Consider the following 18,737-nt stretch of genomic DNA (forward strand, 5'->3'; position numbering starts at 1 on the left):
AACAGTGTGTGGCCTTTAATCCCCAAATGTGCAGGCAACATGACATTAAAACAGTAAAATTAATAGTTAATGGCTGTTTCTTCCCTTTAACTAATAACAGATTTGTATGGTTAAAGTCACATTTGCTGTGCTACATACGGTTTCTCAGATCAAATCTTTTAATTCTGTATTTGGCGCTTCATTTTCTTCAGCAAGGAGGGGAAGAAGGTTGAACAGTTAAAAACACAAACTAAACTGGTCATGAATTTAATTTAGTTCACCTTTCTTCAGAAGCTGGACTTCGCAATCAGTCCTACCTTCCTGGAAAGAGCTTAACATCACTGAATCTGGAACAAACATCAGTAACAGCTGAGACACTCTCACATACCTTAGCCAAAATAAGAGATTTCAACTGGAAGATTAAAAAGTAGTTTCTACAACTCTCTGCGTACTAATAGCATGTTTGCAGATATTCCAGAAAACCTTCATTGTCTGCAATGTTCACTTAAAAGAAAACAGGACCAGAAAAACACCCCAAATGCTAATGTCTGTAGTCATTACAGAACTCCAGTGTAGTCTCACCTCTGAACTAACTTTTATCATATTCTTAGGTAGCCACATCTTTCAACAGAACTATTGCCAAAAATCAGACCTGAATCCAAGTTAATGCTCATTAAAATAATTTTCCAACCCTTTTTCTCTACTGTTACAGATGCTGTCCTTTGACACCTCTTTACACTACTGCACTACTGGATTCAAACACAAACTTTCTAATTTTTATCTTGAAGCCTACAACAGCAATAAACTATAAGAACAGCCCAGGTGCCTGTAAAAGCCATTTTATCACTGAGAATGACTTGCAATACAAAAGTCACAAGCACTGGTGCTTGAAACAAGAGCATAAACTCTAAATACTTTACCAGCCTCCATTTTTTCTCCCCGCTGTGGAATCAGAAAGCTTAAATCCTTCCCAATTCCGGAACAAAGAGAGATTTCACAAAACAGTTTTTTAAGCAGAATCTGTGACTGGTCACACTGCTCAAGAGTACACAGGCAAATCTCAAAACATCAGCACACAAGATTGCTTAAATCTCCTTCCTCTGCAACCTTGAAAAATGCTGAATCATCTTATGGTTATATGCTCTCACATCTAGACACAAAAATCAACACACAGGATGTACATGCTGCTTTTCAAGTACACGGAAATGAGATCTGTTTGGAAAGAAAAAAAACCACATCACTACCTTAAAAACAGGTTAACCAAGATCTTTGGTTTCACTCTGTTCAAAGTTCCAGTTAACTGTTCTCAGCTTGCTTGGCTTTTGGACAAGACTGCAGTTACATACAAATGGCAAAAATATTCTATACCTGGCCACCACAAAATGTAGTGCTGAGAACTGCGTAGTTACTGATCTGTACCCATTTCTCCTTGACTCAAAAGCGTTTAAAAAGGCTCTGCAAAGCCAGTTTGTTTTCAAGCACCAGTCGGCTCCTCAGAGAACCCCAATTTCCCTAACTCTTTCAACAGCCCATCGACTTGCCAGCCATTTTCCTACTGACGAGTATGTCTCTTGTTAGAACAAGCCTTTCATGTGTAATTCATTACACCAGATACTGGCACTGAGATCAGGAAAAGGAGCCGGTCTGAAGTCCAAGACAGAACAAGCAGCAGGTTAAAAAAATGAAAAATTTCAAAGAATGCAACCTCGTTTCCAAAACAGGCGCGAATTAAGCAACCACAGCTGTGATACATCAGCACCCACAGTGTCATGCTTTTCATCTGCCACAAGACTGCTTATTATGCATCAATTTGGAGCAGTACAGAAGTGGCTGCGTGCTAGCATGACATCACTTCTTATTTATAAATCTTAATATCCCAAAGGAAAAGATAAGAACACAGGAAATACATTACAGATCTATGAGGATGCCAACATTTGCATGGTGGTCCACCTAGAAACAATGATTTTTCTAGCCTGGGCAACTTAATAAAAGGAGGTCAAAAAAGTGAGGAGCAAGAAGAAGAGGGACTGAGGACTTCAAAGCAGACAAACAGAAATTACAGCCCTTGAGAGTTTTATCTTCAGTGACAGAAGACCTGAGAGGGGAGTCTAGCAGAGATTTCTCATTTCTGGGATTCTGAAAATAAAGTAGTAATAACGCAAATATTTAGGCAAGATAGGTTTCAAGAAAGTGAGCAGAAAATACTGATAGTGCTGGACAATATGTCCAGTTCCGAACCCTCTATCTCACTCCTAAGTGAAAGAGCTCAAGAAGCAGAGGTCATAAAGGCTTCTCTGATACCATAAGCAAGCATGAGCCAATGACCAAGTTAACCTACCAGCTTCAACTCAAACTCCTCTGTTCATCTCAGATGGGACAGAGATCTATCACAGAGCAGAGTTCCATTTAACCAGAAGCTGACAATAAGTTAGAAAAGACAACAGTTTAAAATTAAATGATTACTTAGAAACTGCTTTCTTGTCCCCAAAGCAGGTAACTGAAGGCCTTTGGTAGCAAAACTTCCACCCCACAACACACAGATCTGGACTTGTCATGTAGGAACTTTGCAGTGATTCAGAGACCCAGCACTGCCAGACAGCAGCAGCGAGCACCAACACAGCAATCTGTCAACAGCTGAATGCATCCAACAAGGCTCTCATCTCAACCCCTAACAGGCATTACACACCTTCAGCTCTTGCAATACCTACACTGTTCCAGCTTGCAGTACATGCACTTGCTCTGTCTCATGAAGATTGCCTTTAGTGTGTCACTGAAATCAGAAGGCAAGTGCAGCTGCTGTTTGAGTCAGCTGCAGCAAGTTGTATCACCAGTTTTGTGTCCATTCTGTACCAAATGCACTTCCTCAACATGAAACAATACAGCCAATCTAAGGAAGATTTCTCTGCCTCTGAAGAATGACCTGAGATTTTAATATTCCTCCTTTTCCTGATCTAAAACTGACCCACCCACTATTGCTAGTAAATGAAGTTTTCATTTAAACACTCAGATTTAAGTTTATTCATACACAGCAAAAGTTCCACCTGCATATTAAAAACAAACAGATTAGAAGTAAATGTTTTATTCTTCCAACTAAATTCCAGTACTACAAGGGCAGTAAAACAATGATACACTGAAAAATTGCAGCAATAAACATTTGTTAAAGACTGATAGAATAAATAAAAACTACAAAAATGAGAAATCATATAAACCCATTCTTAACCCCCAAAAAAGTCATGGAATACAGAAATGCCCTCCTTCACTATTTCACAGGCAGTACTGTGGGCTATTTGCTTAAAATTGTCCTGGGATTACATTCTAACTTAACTGTGATTACAGCTCTGTTGTAGTGCACAGTTATGAAAACCACACTAACTTCAGTCAGAAGTGTCATTCTACATTTTTATTTACACAACCAGTGAAGGGCAACTTCTAGAACACCAGCTTTAATCCTTTACTTTTTCAAACTTATTAACATAAGAAGCCAAATCGTAATGATACAGCAAATGAGGCCACTGGTATTATTACAGGTAGCAAAGGTCCACATCCAGGTGGTACTGACATCAGGGAGCACTCCAAAACCAGTTGCTGCATAAGAGTGGTTGCCACTGACAAAAGCTTGAAATAACCTGTGTTCACAGGGGGGAAAAAATATGGCATTGCTGCAAGTCTTTACTGGGATAGCTTGCAACAATAAAACAGGGTGTATAGGGCAGCCCACATATGCAGAAAGTGTGATTCATGAAACATCTGGAAAGAGAGAAAAAAAGAGAGTTAATGACAGCAGTAATAAGTATCAGCTCTGTGCAAACTTTCTATGGTAGTATCAAAACTGATTTCAAAATTAAAACCCCAGCATGCTATGGGAAAACAGTTCTAGATGTTTTAAACACAAACTGCATTTTCTCTCACACCTCCCTTTCAACCTCAATATTCCACATTTTTAATTTCAAGTACTTTACCTTGGGGCCTAGCAGCTTAACAGCAAACAATGGCCATTTAAATTATTGAACATTTAGTAATTCAATGCTGCTACAGGGACCAGAAGAAAGAGATACTCACAACTGGCAGGCTGTTCTCCATATCGTCGCATGATCTGATCATGCGTGAACTTCACAAATGCGTCATATTGTTCTGGAAGGATGAAGCAATAAAAGTATGAGTTTTAAGTTTAAATCAAGCAGAAAAAAACTCAGGGGTTATTTTTATACAAAGAAATCATTCATGTTAAACACACCCCCAACTAGTTCTAGTTTTAAATAACTTAATACAGTTTATAGCTGCCATTTCCTTTTTATCCTCCAGAACAATTCAGCCAATGTCCCCTTAATTAAAAGGCTGTCCCTTACAAACATCTGTAAATGAGAAAGATGGCAGTAAATTCAGAAAGAATTGTGCTGCACATAACAAAAACCTCAATATACCTCACACCTGCTAAGTATCACACACTGTACTTTGAAGAAATGAAGTGTGCCCATTTTACAGATCCATAATGGGGGCAGAGTAGTTAAGGAAAACGTGACATAAAGGTCAATGCTAGGGTTGGAAACATAATTTGTCTGCTCCTACCATTACTAGATTTAAGAAAATTAATTTAATGAAATGGAAACACAAAAGTACGGGAAAGGGATTTGCTACAGAGTTAGAAATTCTACTTGCTGACCACCAGAAAATCAAAAGCAAAAGAAACTGAAAGGATGAAATGCTAAGTGACTAACTTTTAAGTAATTTCAATCACAAAAGTAGCTACTATGGGAGACATAGTTGATTGTGGACTGCATGAAAATTGTTACTGTGTCATCTGAAATCTTGATATGGAACATACTTGGCTTTGAACTAAGCACCACTATTTCCCAGAAAGGTTATTCTTTCTACACACACATACATACAAATACATTCGCAATATTTTATTCAGTTTTAATACTGCACTCATCAGCAGGATATCACCTTTCAGAATTAGGAAATTGAACAAGGAGAGTAATATCTACCAGATGCCGCTCCTCTCCATTCCCCTTCCTCCCTTGTGGAAAAATACATGTGCAGCAATGTGGGGTGTTCTGAGAAAAGGGCAAGGTCAAAGAAGGCAATCTTCAACCAAAAATGCAGTTAGATTTGTAGTGGTTCCTAGTCCCACAGGTTTGCCCCAATAAAGTCCCCATCCTCTTGCAGGGATGAGCTTCACCTTTGAAGTAAACAGGGTATCAGTAATCAGCAAGTAGTGCAGCAGCAGCCCAAAGTACGGAGCGGACCCAAAGATCTAAGGACATTCATCCCTGACCAAGGGGGCCTGGGGTCAGCTCCCTTCTGCCAGAAGCAGGACTTGTTTCACTGCAGTTCTGACCAGCAGCTTTTCAGCAGCCATGCGAGGACTTCAGCCAAACAACAAAATAACACAGATTGAAGGATCTAGTGCCCTGAAACCATTTCAAAACATAACAGCAACTACAGCTTTTCCTTGAAGTATGTATTAAAGGCTAAAATCAAACTTGCAAATGTTCTTCCTTGAAGGTGGAAGTCAACATACACAGCTGCTTTTTACCATCATCTTTGTTAGAAGTACAGCTTTGCCAATTTTTAAAATACCTAGTTACTTTAAAGCCCCTTTTTTGTGACATTCAGATTCAGAAGTTAAGCAATCCAAACGTTGGAGCAGCCTACAGTGAACCACTTGAAAATTTAAGTGAACACTGCACAAACACATCACTGTATTACATACATCCTAAGTATTTTAAGTCAGGTAGCTAAAAGACATGAACATAGATTCAATTACAATACTATAAAAGACTGTTTTCCACAAATTCTTTAAAACCTTTCAAGCCAGTGTTTCCCTAAGGCTCTTGCAAAACCAAGTGTGCACCAACAGCAGTTTCAGTTCAGGTAATGGAGGCAGGAAGAAAAATCAGGGCATTACAATGATCTGAGTTTTCCATTTACCAAACGTGTATTCTGCAAAAAAAGCAACTCTACTTGCAAAGAACATGGGAGAAGGAAAGAATAGGCAGTATCGGGCTAACTACCTACATGACAACTTGAAAATATCCAAGATGCAAACATTCAGTTAAGTCACTTGAAAGAAGCTATTCAACTGAGATTTATTATGGAATTTCCAGTTACACTTCCTTTGACTTCACTTTTGTAACAAAGAGTATCACCTTACTGCATAAAGTTTAGAAAAGGTTATAACCATTCCATCAAACAACCGTAACTGGCCTTCTATGTAAGGAATTTCTAAATTCTTTTGTCAGTCTTTGAATTCCCATATGATGTTGAAAATGTATTACTGGCTTAATATATGAGCTGCAGTAACATGATCTTCCTAATTGCTCTTTGGTGAGCACCATGGTAAGAACAAGTAAACCTGAATCATCTCACTAAACCACAACTCCCAGATAGAATTCAATCCCCTCTCTTTCCCAAAAACAAACCCAACAACGCTCCTTTTGGGACTGAGAGACAGAGCACATGTAAGGAACCTGACTGAGGGGCTTCCTGTGTAAAGAACTACAAGCTTGTACTCCAAAAGTGTCCAGAACAAATGTAAATCTATCTGATCTTCAAATGGTTATGATCCCTGCTAAATGAAATGCATTTAAGAAAATACAAGAAATGACCTAATTCCTAACATACATAAATTAGGAGAATAAAATTCTATAGAGTCCTAATTCATCAGGCTGAAGCAGGTTAAAAAGAACAGCACTGAAATGGAACACCAGGCCCACAGCAGCAAAAATATTCATGGCTCTAATTTTAGTTTTAAATCAATGTAATTTAAGAGGGACATAGAACTATAGCAATTTCTTACACAGAAATGGCAGATCAGCAAGTGCAGAACATGAACAGAACCTTGGGTGCAGAGACAATACTATCACAAGCAACCCACAAGCCTGGTGACCCTCTGCCTGTAAAGGGTTTTATTCTCGCCTGAAGAGACCTGCCAACTGTAATTCTGATGTGTTTTCAGGTGAGAAGCAGAACAGTTGCAGGTATTCAAAAGCAAGTCTGCAGAAGAATGTGCTCAGATTTTCATTATCATCACACTAAATATTAAATTAGACTCCAAATCATACTGTGAAAGTACGAATGCGTAAGAATTTAGATGCTCAAATGCTTGCAAGAAACTTAGAAGTACAGGACCTTAAAAACTGAAGAAAGGTCATATTTACAATGCTGACATTACCATGATCTTTATGGAATGATAAGCTGGCATCAGGTGCCAAGAATTTCAGCTGAATTGTGAAATACAAGAATTCAACATGGAACATCAGAAAAACAGCTGAACTGATTCTCAAGCAGATAACCAAACACTGCTGGCAGCAGTGTAATGTTAAGTAAAGGGAAGAGAAAGGGAAATCTTAAGTACTGTCATCTTGCCAAATTCCAGAAAAAGGAAGTCAGTTCCTAAGCAGGAAAAAAACAAAACAAAAAAACAGCCCTTCAAAAAGAGATCTAAAGGCAGACTTTCTGGAGGAAAAAAAAGAAAAAAAAAAAAAAAAAAAGAAGGGGAAACTGCAATTCAAACACAATAGCAAGAGAAAGTTCTAACTGAAATAGAACCACTGTCTGCACTGAGTGGTAATAACTAAGAGTCATACTTTCTATCCAAAGCAGCACAGAAGGAAAAAAACTATCAAAGGGAGTATTTTTTTTTCCCATGTCATGTATGCAACCCCATTCCTTCATCAGATTAGGTCAGAAAAAAACGTACACTGTAACAAAAATAAGAGAATTTTTAAGCTTTCTAACTCACTCTTCTGATGTATATTATTCTGAACTATAAGATACCTGCAAGTTTTGTGGTCAAAATTTCTTCATACTCTTCACGGATTTTCTCTTCACGTTCTTTCAGCAAACGTTCACAGATCATTCCAACTTGTCTGAGAGTAAACAGGGGCTGTTCTTTTTTCAATGGTGATGATGCTGCAGATGAAGTACCTAAGAGTAAATATTTGGGCATACCAATTTACAATTATAAGCAGATCAGAACCAATTTTTTATAATCAGGTTTTTTCACACCTTTTATATTAAAGGAACTTTACAAAACATTTAAAGACAATTTTTTCTGCTATTTGATCCTCCTAGTTACTATTGAAGCAGAACTGGATGCTCAAAAGGAAGCCATCTGCAATGGACAATACACACAACTATCAAAATCCCAAGAGTATCACACTTGAACTGTGAACACCATTTACATGGCAGTTGCCATATACAAATTTAAGCTTCTATTCTATAGAAAACATAGTACAGTATATTGGTGCCAAGACAGCTGCTCTGCAAAAGCCTATTACAGTATCTGTGACGGAGTAGGCAGGATGGTCTACTGAAATCAATGCCAGGTTTTTGTCCAACCAATTCTTTAAATGAAAAGCTACCATCTTCCAGACCAATGCCCTTATTGCCAAAAAAAGCAGCAACTAGTGGAATGTGTCGCAACACAACAGGTAACAGGGAAAACTATTTACTCAAATGGAATCTGACAGAATAACAGAATACAGCAGAATTACACACAATTTATGGCCAAAAAACCAACAGTAACTAGTGAGACAGTGACATAAACCACCAAGTAAATAGAAAAAATTGTTTACACAAGCAGAGTCTAAGAAAACAGAGGAAAATTACACAGAATTATCTGGGTACCTGGCAAAGCTGGTCCAGTAAGGAGAAATGCATGTGGCTGTGCATCAGTAGAACAACAAGGATCTGTCTGCTGGAAGCTATTTTCTAAATGTCTTCTCTTCTGCATGCGTTTGTACTCCTGTTTTATGTTGTACAGAATTTGTTCTAAAAAGAAAAAAATAACAAAACCAAAACCCTCATATAATTATCTTTACATTTCACCATTTTTCTTGATTTCCACTCAAACATCAAATGCTGTAGATAAGTAACAGATGATAGAAGATAGACAGACTCTTAAAACATGACCTGTAAAACCCACATAAACTGATTAAAAGAAAGGTAACCCAGACTGTTTTCAGCAGGAGAATGCTAGCAAAAACGTTTTTTGTTAAGGTCAAGTATTGGCACCAGACTACTGCTAACAAAAAAACCCAGCATCCTAAAATTTAGGAATGATACAATGAGCATGGATAAAGATTTGGCAATAAAACTCATACTGGTATTAATTATCTTTGCTTCATATATTTAATCTCTAATTTTATCTTTCACCCACACACAGCATTTATCACTCACAGAGTTAACAGTAACAAGAGACTCTAGAATAAAACATCCACATGAATTGCCATTCCTATCTGTAGAGGTTTGAGTGGCCTCTTCACAGGCAGCACAGTGAAGAGGAAAACACAATTTAGACAGTATGCATTAAGCACCTACTGCTTAAAATATCGAAGAATTGGAAGCTGACAAGAAAAATACAAAAGCTTTCCACAACATTTTTGACAGCCTCAAATTTGTCCAAATAAATGGATCAACAGTCTTCTTTAAAGGAATATGGCAATATGCAGCGCAGTTTTTGATTGCAATAAATAAAGTACAGCAAATTATTTTAATAATCTCATCTCCACTGTAGAATCGTAAGGGAAAAAGTAATCCTTGCAACAGGAACCAATCCTGTGTGCCTTCTCTCTGAAATTCCAAATACCAAATGGCATTCAGGTGCATCAGTGGCCTAACTGGGAATGTTAAATTTTCAAGGAAAAAAAAGGAATTTTCTATTTTTTACATAAAACTTTCCCATAAAGAAATTTCCAAACACTCTCCTCTTTTATGAGAACTCTTACTTTAAAATGCTCAAATGCAGGAAGAAAAACATTACTTGCATGATTGCCTTCCACTGACACACTTCTACAATTTTAGCAAGGACAACTTTCCAAAACTCAGATACATATAAATCTGTTTGATCATGTCAGAATTACAAAGGACTCTACTCAGAACCTTCCTATTTCTGTCGCATTTTGGCAATACAATACCATGAAAACTTAAACCAAATTTCATGTTTGTAATCCCTATACTATTGAGCTTCCATATCCGAACACTTCTAAAAAGGAACCATGTGATCGATGCAGGTAACTTCAGCTACCACTGTCTTCAGTCAGTTGGCTGAAGCCTCTGCTAGACCAAGTGGAAGCAAACACCAATTCTCAGTTCAGATGTCTAAATACTGTCATGATTCAATTCCATGAGTCAGTCTATAGATTTCCAATTTATAAAAAGAGAGGAAACTTTGTTTTGAATCAACAAAGGAGCTTCTTGGATTTTGTCCTCTGATTAAGGACTTGGTAACTTTTCAGTCCCATGCCTGTAGCTCTACATTTTTCAGCTCTCTAATGGGAGGTCAGTAATATGGCAAATGCAGAAGACATTAATAAAACAGTAATAGAAAAGCACAGCAGCTAAATTAAGAGAAGGAACCACAAGAAAGTGGCGCAGGGGGATGGAGGATTCATACTTTCTGTATTACAAGGCACATACACTCCTGTATGGTACCAAACTACATAAATCATGTGAAGATATAGCCAGGTTTCCATAATTAAACAGAATCCCATGCAGAGTTGGTCATGTGCATATACACACCAGTTAGAGAACCACCTAACAATATTTATACTGCTACTATTTATACATTTATAATGGCATTATGGTGGTAGAACAATACCTCTCCTCAAAATCAAGCGCTGTTCTGGCTGCAGTGATACTGCATAATTTTGAATGGGAACCAAATTAGCTGATAGGATCATCTGTCCTAAAGCATGTTTACACTACAAGAAACATGACTGTGCATATTCACACTGCATTTGTATTAACTGAAGAACATAACAGACCATGACCATCCTTCACTATGACTACTTTGTCCTGGCTGTACTTTCCAAACTCCATGTGACCTGCAAAAAAAATCATCCAAATTTCAGGTGTAACAACTAAGATAAATATCTTTTCTACAGTTCTCCTTTTATCTTTTTGCAGAAACATTCTCAAACCACATTAACCACCAAAATCGTTAAGGACAATAAACATAAACAGTCTGGCCAACTGATACAACTCCAAGAGTTAAATCAAAACAACAAAGGAGCCGTGTCTCCTTGAATCCTAACAAACCCTTGAAATTAAACAAGGAATAATTTAGAGAAAATGTTAAAACACCAGCCAGAATAGAAGGAACAAAAGCAAGGGAGGGGTGTGGGGGAAACAGGGAGAGGAGGAAGAGAAATCAGCTGTGGACTTTCGGAAAACAGGAACAACTAGGATAGAAAACTATGATTTGTGCACCAAAGATACATGATGCTATTCCAAATTATACTGAATTGTGGACAAGAAGTCTTAATTATATTACAGCAATTTCATCTACTTATAATTTGGCAGCACTTTTTAAATTGTCACCTTCAAATATTGCTGTCAAAATCAAAAGTCTCTAGAAACACTACTGACAGATACTAGGAGAGCCCCATCCTAACAAAATAACTTTACAGTTAGCATTACTATGACTTCAGCTAAAGGTATAGAACTAAGCAAACTTTAAGAGAAAAGACTATTCAAACATGACACTGCCTACACTGCAAACAGCAACCAGGAGAAAAAAAGCCTGAAATGTTAAGCACTGACTGAACACTTGCTAAGCATGCCCATAACCTGTTTTGGTAAATAGTATTCCTCTGTTCAGACTAACTTAGAAGATTTAAGGCACAACAGCTCGGCACAGAGAACTGGACCATAAGGTGTACTCGGTACCTTGCTGATAGGAGGCAAGGAGACTGACTCATCTCGTACTTCCCAATTTCCACCACTTATAAAATGGAGATTAACAGTCAGGAAACCCAAGCTTAACACAGCACCAAACTTTTAATGATTTCTCACATGAATCATGAGACCAGGAATACTTCAAATTAAGCAGGCATATTTTTGTATCAGCAAAGACTAAGTACAGACATTCTTATTAAGTTACAGTAGCATAAAATCTTACTCTTAAAACTGCTTCACTGTGAAGTGCAAGGTAAACCTGAAAATATTTATGACTCATTTTAAATGAATCTTTAAATTCAAGTCTCAATTTAAATTAAATTAAAATCTCAATGCCAAATAAAATCATCTAATGCAGTAAGAAAAACTATTTAAATGCACCAAGTTACTTCTCCCATGATCAGTTCTGTTTCATAATTCCACACAAATGTATTAACAACATTTTTATAGCACTTGCAGGAAGCAAGTGAAATACTAAGGTAGTGCAAACCAGACAACTTCTGAACACCACCTATACAGCAGACATTTAAATCTAAAGACTTTTAAAACTCTGACCCAGTTAAACAAAGCTTAGAATTAGCAGATCCAACCTACTTTTGCTTCCAGAAAACCTCCCTGCGTTTTCAAGCTCAGTTTTTTAACTTCTCCAGCTTCCAATTATTTCTGACTATTCTTTCTGCAGTGCACAACTGAACTAAAATGTTCACTGAAGTGTTGTCAAACACAGCACAGTATTTTTATGTGCCTCAGTGTGGAGGCCTGAACTGTCCTTTGAAACAGTGACGTGCATTTTAATTAACAAATTATTTTATATACAAGAACTTAGAATTTGAAAGTGCGCTCATTAAAGAAAATCTACTGTCACCTTCTCTAAGACTATAAAATTAAAGTGAGAACTTGCATCACATATATTACAACTTCCTAGATATTTTAAATAAAAGCTTTCATCCACCTTGAACATACAAACAGCAAGTTCAAATCAGATATTGTACATGAGACAATGATTTGATCTGAAACAATAAAAGGAATATATTTAATATGATGAAACACACATCACTGTGACCTAGCCTCAGTTTATTTGTGATTTCACTCTTTCCCCTGTGCTCAGTGTTTCCTACTGGTTAGAGATGCCTCTGAAGGCACAGAGCTATTTAACAGGAAACACCAGGCAGAGGTGCTAAAACTGAAAATTAGACTTCTCAAATATGGTTTAGCAGCAAGAAAAAGCCATACTGCTAACACACCAAAATGAATTAGTACTTCATAAATTGCATTTCAAATACAATATGACTATGAATCTCTACCAGTTACACAAGAATCTGTTTTATGCCCCTTTCTCCTTCAGGTTCAAGGAAGAGATTAAGGTTCAAGGCTAAAATTAAGAAGAACAAATGAAAACTGCTATTGCCTCACCATAACCACCAAAGGCATCAGGGATTCAGACAAATACACCTGAATACAATGAAACAGATGGATACTCTTTTTTATCCAGAGCTGTATACTGAGAGAATAAAGTTGAGTACATAGTTTTTTTAAGTTTTGCATTATGATCTTTCAGAACTTGAGATGTCATCTGGAGAACAAAGATTTCCAAATGAAGAGAAGATGAAATATGAACAGGGTAAAATAGAGTTCAAGTTTGATAGGTGAAATATGATTGTCACACTAATGAATTACAAAGCCAAATATTAATTTCCAAGGAGCAATGTAGTCTTCCTACTTGCTTTAATTCATGATAAGAAGTTAATATTTTTCAAAATTCTGCCATCTAATTACTTCATTCTGACCTGTAATTACCTAGAAATTATGTACAAGGAGACACCAGTTCAATTTAAAAAGTTAACATGGCAAACGATTATTTTCTCCTTTTAATAAATGCTTATCAACTATGAAGGTGCTGACTGTTTTACCTTAAGTACTTTCTTTGGGCTTTTTAAACTAGCATCTCAATCTCTCAGCACGGTTCCTGGCTTCTCTCATTTAGCTAAAGGAAAATTCAGCAAAACACACAGGAAGGTGACTCAATGTGCTGAAATCAGAGTAGCAGTCTTCCTGGCCTGAAATGGAACCTTTAGCTCAGGTTTCAGTTTGCAATGTCACCATTCAATGTATGCATTCAAACTTAAAGCATGCCTGAGATTTCTTCTAAGTAATCAATCAAATATTATCCTGATGTCAGTGGCATACATCTTTAGGGATTTTAACTTCTGTTAAAACAAAACTGCTCCACTGTCCTAGTTCAAATTAACATATAACATAGTTCCATTAGACTTTCAACCTTATTCAACACCTAGCTGATGTTACCACATTCCAACTTTTGGTCTCCCCACCAGACTACTGACATACAACGTTGATTTTAAGATGCCAGTTTCCTCAAATGGCAGCACTGCAGCAGAGCAATGGGTAAAAGTATTCCTCAGGTTTTTTTTTCTACTTAACCAGGGAACCCTGGCAGAGATAGAAATTAAAACAACCCAAATATTCCTCTTGCTCTGGCCTCAGATATCAACCACTCCACTTACGCTTCTCAATTAGGCATGTTAAGAGGTTAGTTACAGAATGTATACTTTTGGAAAGCATGCTCCCCCTCAGAGGAGTATGCTCTAAGATGGAGATAAGAAAGATAACGGGTGCATGCTGACACCTCATAGCCCCTGGCTATAGCTACAGAACGGACAGAAGCAGCTTGCCATGGACTGGGGCACAGAGCAGAGCACCTCACAAGATCCAGTTACTCCAGATTTCAGGCTGACAAAAGTTCTGGTTCTCCCACAAGAGGGATGCTCACATATGCATTAGCTCATTCTGCAAATGTGTTATTTATGGAAGTCCCCGTTCTCCTGATCAAGGGACTGAGGAATGAAAAATAAATCAAGCAATGCAAAATGTATTAGACACAGCAATTAGATCTTTCCCTTCACATAAAAAATTGTCACATTGCATTTATCAGACTTGCCACTGAAACAAAAAAAGCAGCTTCAACATTTTATGACATCTACAACCAAGGGTATTTAACATTTATAGTCACCATGGGCATCTATACAGAAACTTTTCATAGAAATTAAATTATGAAGTCCAGATGCAGCCATTACGTGACTTTTTTTAAGGGGTGGGAATGTTTTGTTTTTTCAGATCCTAATGATTTCTGCAATACTGGAGAGCAATGAGAGACTTGGCATCTCACCAAGATAATTTAGCAATAAATACACATGTGGATAAGTTAACAAAACAGAAATTAAGAAGAAAGAGATGCAGCACTACTAGTATGTAACACTCCAAAGTCACTGGATCTGTTCATTTAAAAGCTAAACCTATGCTTGGCCATTGCCTGACCAAGTTTCAGACTGGAGTTCAGTTTACTCAAGGGGCAACTCAAAGGTCATAGGAGGACAGCCCACGGGGAAGACTAACTGTTCTTCCTACACAAAAAGGTCAAAGACATTTTCTTGCTTTAACTTTGAAAAACTGTGTCAATTACATCAATCTTATTCCAGACTATTCTGTGGAAGAGAAAGGACATACTAAAGGCAAATTCATCTACCTTCTGTTTGTAGAGTCCCTCACGAGAGGCCTGTTCTTAACAGCTCCACCCACTACGGTTTTTAGTTTGCAACATTAGTTAGTTGCTGGGGAAGTGTTGAGGCCGTTGAGTACTTCAGATGGAGGAAAAACTGCATGCGCTAAAGTCGGTAGATTTCAAGTTAACCTCTGGCTTTGGATGAAGTGTGGAAAAAAACTTGTGATCTCAGTCTGTCTTCAGAGTTTCTATGTACCAAGAATTAGGAGATTTAAATCCCTAAAATCAACATCATTTCTCTCTTCTGTCCTCCCAGTTTCTTTCAACTGTATTCCCCCCACTGTAGCTTCGATCTCAGAAATGTCCAGACATGCAGGTTTTCAACAACTAACCTACCTCTGAATTTAAAAAATTTGAATGTCATTTTTTTTCTCTTTTCTCCCCACTCCCAAACAATCTATCACCTGGGTAAAAATGCAAACAATGGTTCCAAAACATCCAGCAGAGAACAAAGTAATATTGCCAATGTTTTCTCCTTTCATCCTTGAATTCCTGTAACAGCTTTGAAACAGAAAAGCACCCTCTAGACTTTAGAGGAAACCCAACAAGTGTATGCATAACACATAGGCAGCATCCAGACCCAGGTGCAGTTATTCTGATTACACAAAATAGTCTCATTTACAGCTAGAACTCAAATGAAACTAAAACTCATCTGCAGTATTCAAGCAGTAGAAAAATACTTAAGAGGAGCTACTTTTTCAAAACTAAACGAGTATTACACCAGGCAGGTATGTTCTGCACTGCTTATAGTGAACATCGTTTTAAAACCATCATTCCACATGCAAATAATGCTATTCAAAAATTAGCAAATGTAGCTATGAGTATGCTCAAGCCAGTAAGCACAATTCCACAGAAAGTACAGACTGTAAAGCCACAATTGCAGTTTGGCTGCCAAATTCACCAAGAAACTGGAAGTGACCTAACAGCTGTTCAAATAACCACAAAATATTAAAACACTCTTGTGAGAGATAAATTTCATCCTGAATAAGCCTACCCTCTCTCAGACAGACATTGGTTATTTGTCTATGACCACTCTATACAGACAGCTGTTTTCTCATTTGACTACCACACTATATTCTCAGTACACCCCTCCATCAATCTATCTGTATTCTGCTTCCAGATAATTCATTTTTGAAATAATGAACGATGGGGTTAAGAAGTTCTGGTGCTGATATGGTCTCCACTGTGTGAAGTTAAACACTACCAGGTCAAAATATCAGATAGAAGAAAAACATTTAAGCATGAACTTAAAGTCTAAGCATCAGGTCCTTTACATCCGGAACTCTAATTTCATGCAAACATTAATTCTCACCACAGAAAATTCAGACACTCTTCAAGTCAACTGAATTCTGACTATTGTTAATTAATTTCCCAACACAAAATCTAACACAAAATGGTGACTCAGGAACACTTTTTAAATTGGACTTGAATTCTTTTCATACCTACAGCATGATTTCTCTAACTCTAATGCAGACATCTGCATCAGAAATTGTCATGTGAACTCATTTTACACTCAATGGAAAGCAATACATATTTCTGGAGCACACTAGGCCTCAACCTAAGTCAGAACTCTAGAATAAACCATCTGATTCTTCCAAGTGACTACCAGGAAAAATGCAAACTATTAGCTCACAGGTACATTTACAAAATTATATTAATCACACAGAGTCTTTCAACTGGCCCCTTTAAAATTATGAGCCCTAATTTGCTCAGCGAGGGTTGATATGAAATATACAATGTGATAATAGCCCAAATTCAAACTAAAAGCTAAGCAAGCTGATTAACAGATACGTTTGTACCAGCACGGTATAAGGATTTTTTTTCTGTAACAGAAACAGAGGGAGCTTTTAAGCAAAACCCATGTAAACGTGCACAACTTATAAATGCTTCAAGTTTTGCTTAGGAGCATTCAAGTGCTGTACCAGACATTTTGATTTACTGTCATTCACTCCTCATTACATTAAATGCATTTTTTATACATAAAATACATCCTTGTCTGTACAGATATTACCTTTTCACGTGGATTTGCACCTCTGATTTTCACAGAAGATAGAGGCCTGTATTTGCTCTATTTCAGTAACATTTCAGTTTTTAAGCCCTTCAAAATGGTTAAGTATTAGGTTCAGAAGCTTAGATATTACCTCAAGTACTGCTATAGGTTGTCTCTTCTGAAAATTCTATTGATTTGCGTCCTTTCAGCAATACATATTTACTGGCCAGACAGTATTTAATATTAAATATTCAGAACCTAAGCTCTCCAACCCCAAAGAAACAAACAAAAAAAAAATCATTGCAAAGAAGCAACGCTTATCCTCTAAAACCATCAAATTAGGTCTGATTTTAAATATCTGTTTCAAAGTACATGCAATGCCTCGCTGTACCAGGGAGTGCCATCCATCACAACTCTCATCCCAGACCGCTGACTCATTCAAGATCCTTTCCTAGAGGTTCAAAAAAAAATCAAGGCACTGATGCCAAGTTTTATACTGTATGCCCTCTGTATTTCCTCCATAGAAATTTTTTATTATTTGATTAAAACCTGTAAAAAATGTATTGTACGGTACCGTTTTATGAACTAAGAATACTGAAACAAGGCACCGTCCTACGAATTCGAACGTTCAAACTTAGTGCTTGGTAACCTGGAGCCAACTTTCGTTATAAAAGGGAGTACCAAACACAGCAGCGGAAGGAATTCTGCTGTAACAACTGCAGAGGGCTTTTTTTTTCCTGCACACAAAGGACACGGATACATCCATACCTCGGCGCTACAGCCGCTTATGGCTGCGAGCTGCACCGTCCCTGAGTGCATTGCTGGAAGCTGCCCACTGGACTAAGCATGGCACGGGCCAGTCAATCCTGCGGGCCCAGCCAAGATTCGTTCCTTTCTTCTCTCCCTACTCGCTGCTAAAAAGAATTCGGTTGATTTTTAATTGACAACCATTACACAAGCAGACCTCGAGCTTTCAGGGCCGCCGGTTGACTCATCTCTCGTACCTTAAGAATGTAAAAGGGTTTCGTTCTTGCCCCGCGTCTCCCAGACGAGAGGAGGAGACCGCCCGATTCCATTTTATCTGCCCTAAAGGCAACTCTCACCCTTGCAGACAACCGCTTTTAACACCCGGCTTTCCTACGGAACTTTTAAGGATACCACAGAAGGGGTTATCCGGGACGATGGCCCGTATTAAGGGGCTGGGAAGTGGCATTACCCCTTTGTTTTATCCGCTTTTGCTTTTTCCCACTGGCGTTTTGCGGGTGATGGATGACAGGCCGGCCTCCCCGCCCTGCCCCCCTCGCCCTCCCCCGATGTCTGAGCAACGGGAGGAGGTGCCGCCGCCTCGACCCACCGATAATGGCTGCGAGGAGGGATCGACTGGGGCCCTGCCGACTCCCGACCCCAGCCCCACCTCGGTCACACCCCCGTCCCCTGCCGCCCCCAGCGTTTCCGCAGGTCGACTCGCCCCTGCGGCTCTCCTTGCCACATCCAGGCACCCATGGAACA

The 18,737-nt window shown here is 38.2% G+C and overlaps 1 protein-coding gene across 3 annotated transcripts in view; it reads right to left on the reverse strand.

The window, feature by feature from the left end:
• AKIRIN2 (akirin 2) overlaps positions 1-18,737 on the reverse strand; it is a 20,291-nt gene continuing 1,554 nt past the window's right edge. For 2 of the 3 annotated variants that reach the window (XM_086876493.1, XM_086876495.1), the window contains 4 exons: positions 8,611-8,754; positions 7,759-7,908; positions 4,039-4,110; positions 1-3,726 (listed from right to left, as the gene is read on the reverse strand). In XM_086876493.1, coding sequence (XP_086732619.1) covers positions 3,716-3,726; positions 4,039-4,110; positions 7,759-7,908; positions 8,611-8,754 — 377 coding nt within the window. In that variant the 3' untranslated portion in view covers positions 1-3,715. The remainder of the gene's footprint in view (positions 3,727-4,038; positions 4,111-7,758; positions 7,909-8,610; positions 8,755-18,737) is intronic. The other variant, XM_086876494.1, reaches the window with a different exon arrangement.

This window comes from Cyanistes caeruleus, chromosome 2 (assembly GCF_971803275.1).
Source record: "Cyanistes caeruleus chromosome 2, bCyaCae1.hap1.1, whole genome shotgun sequence".
Lineage (NCBI taxonomy): Eukaryota > Metazoa > Chordata > Aves > Passeriformes > Paridae > Cyanistes > Cyanistes caeruleus.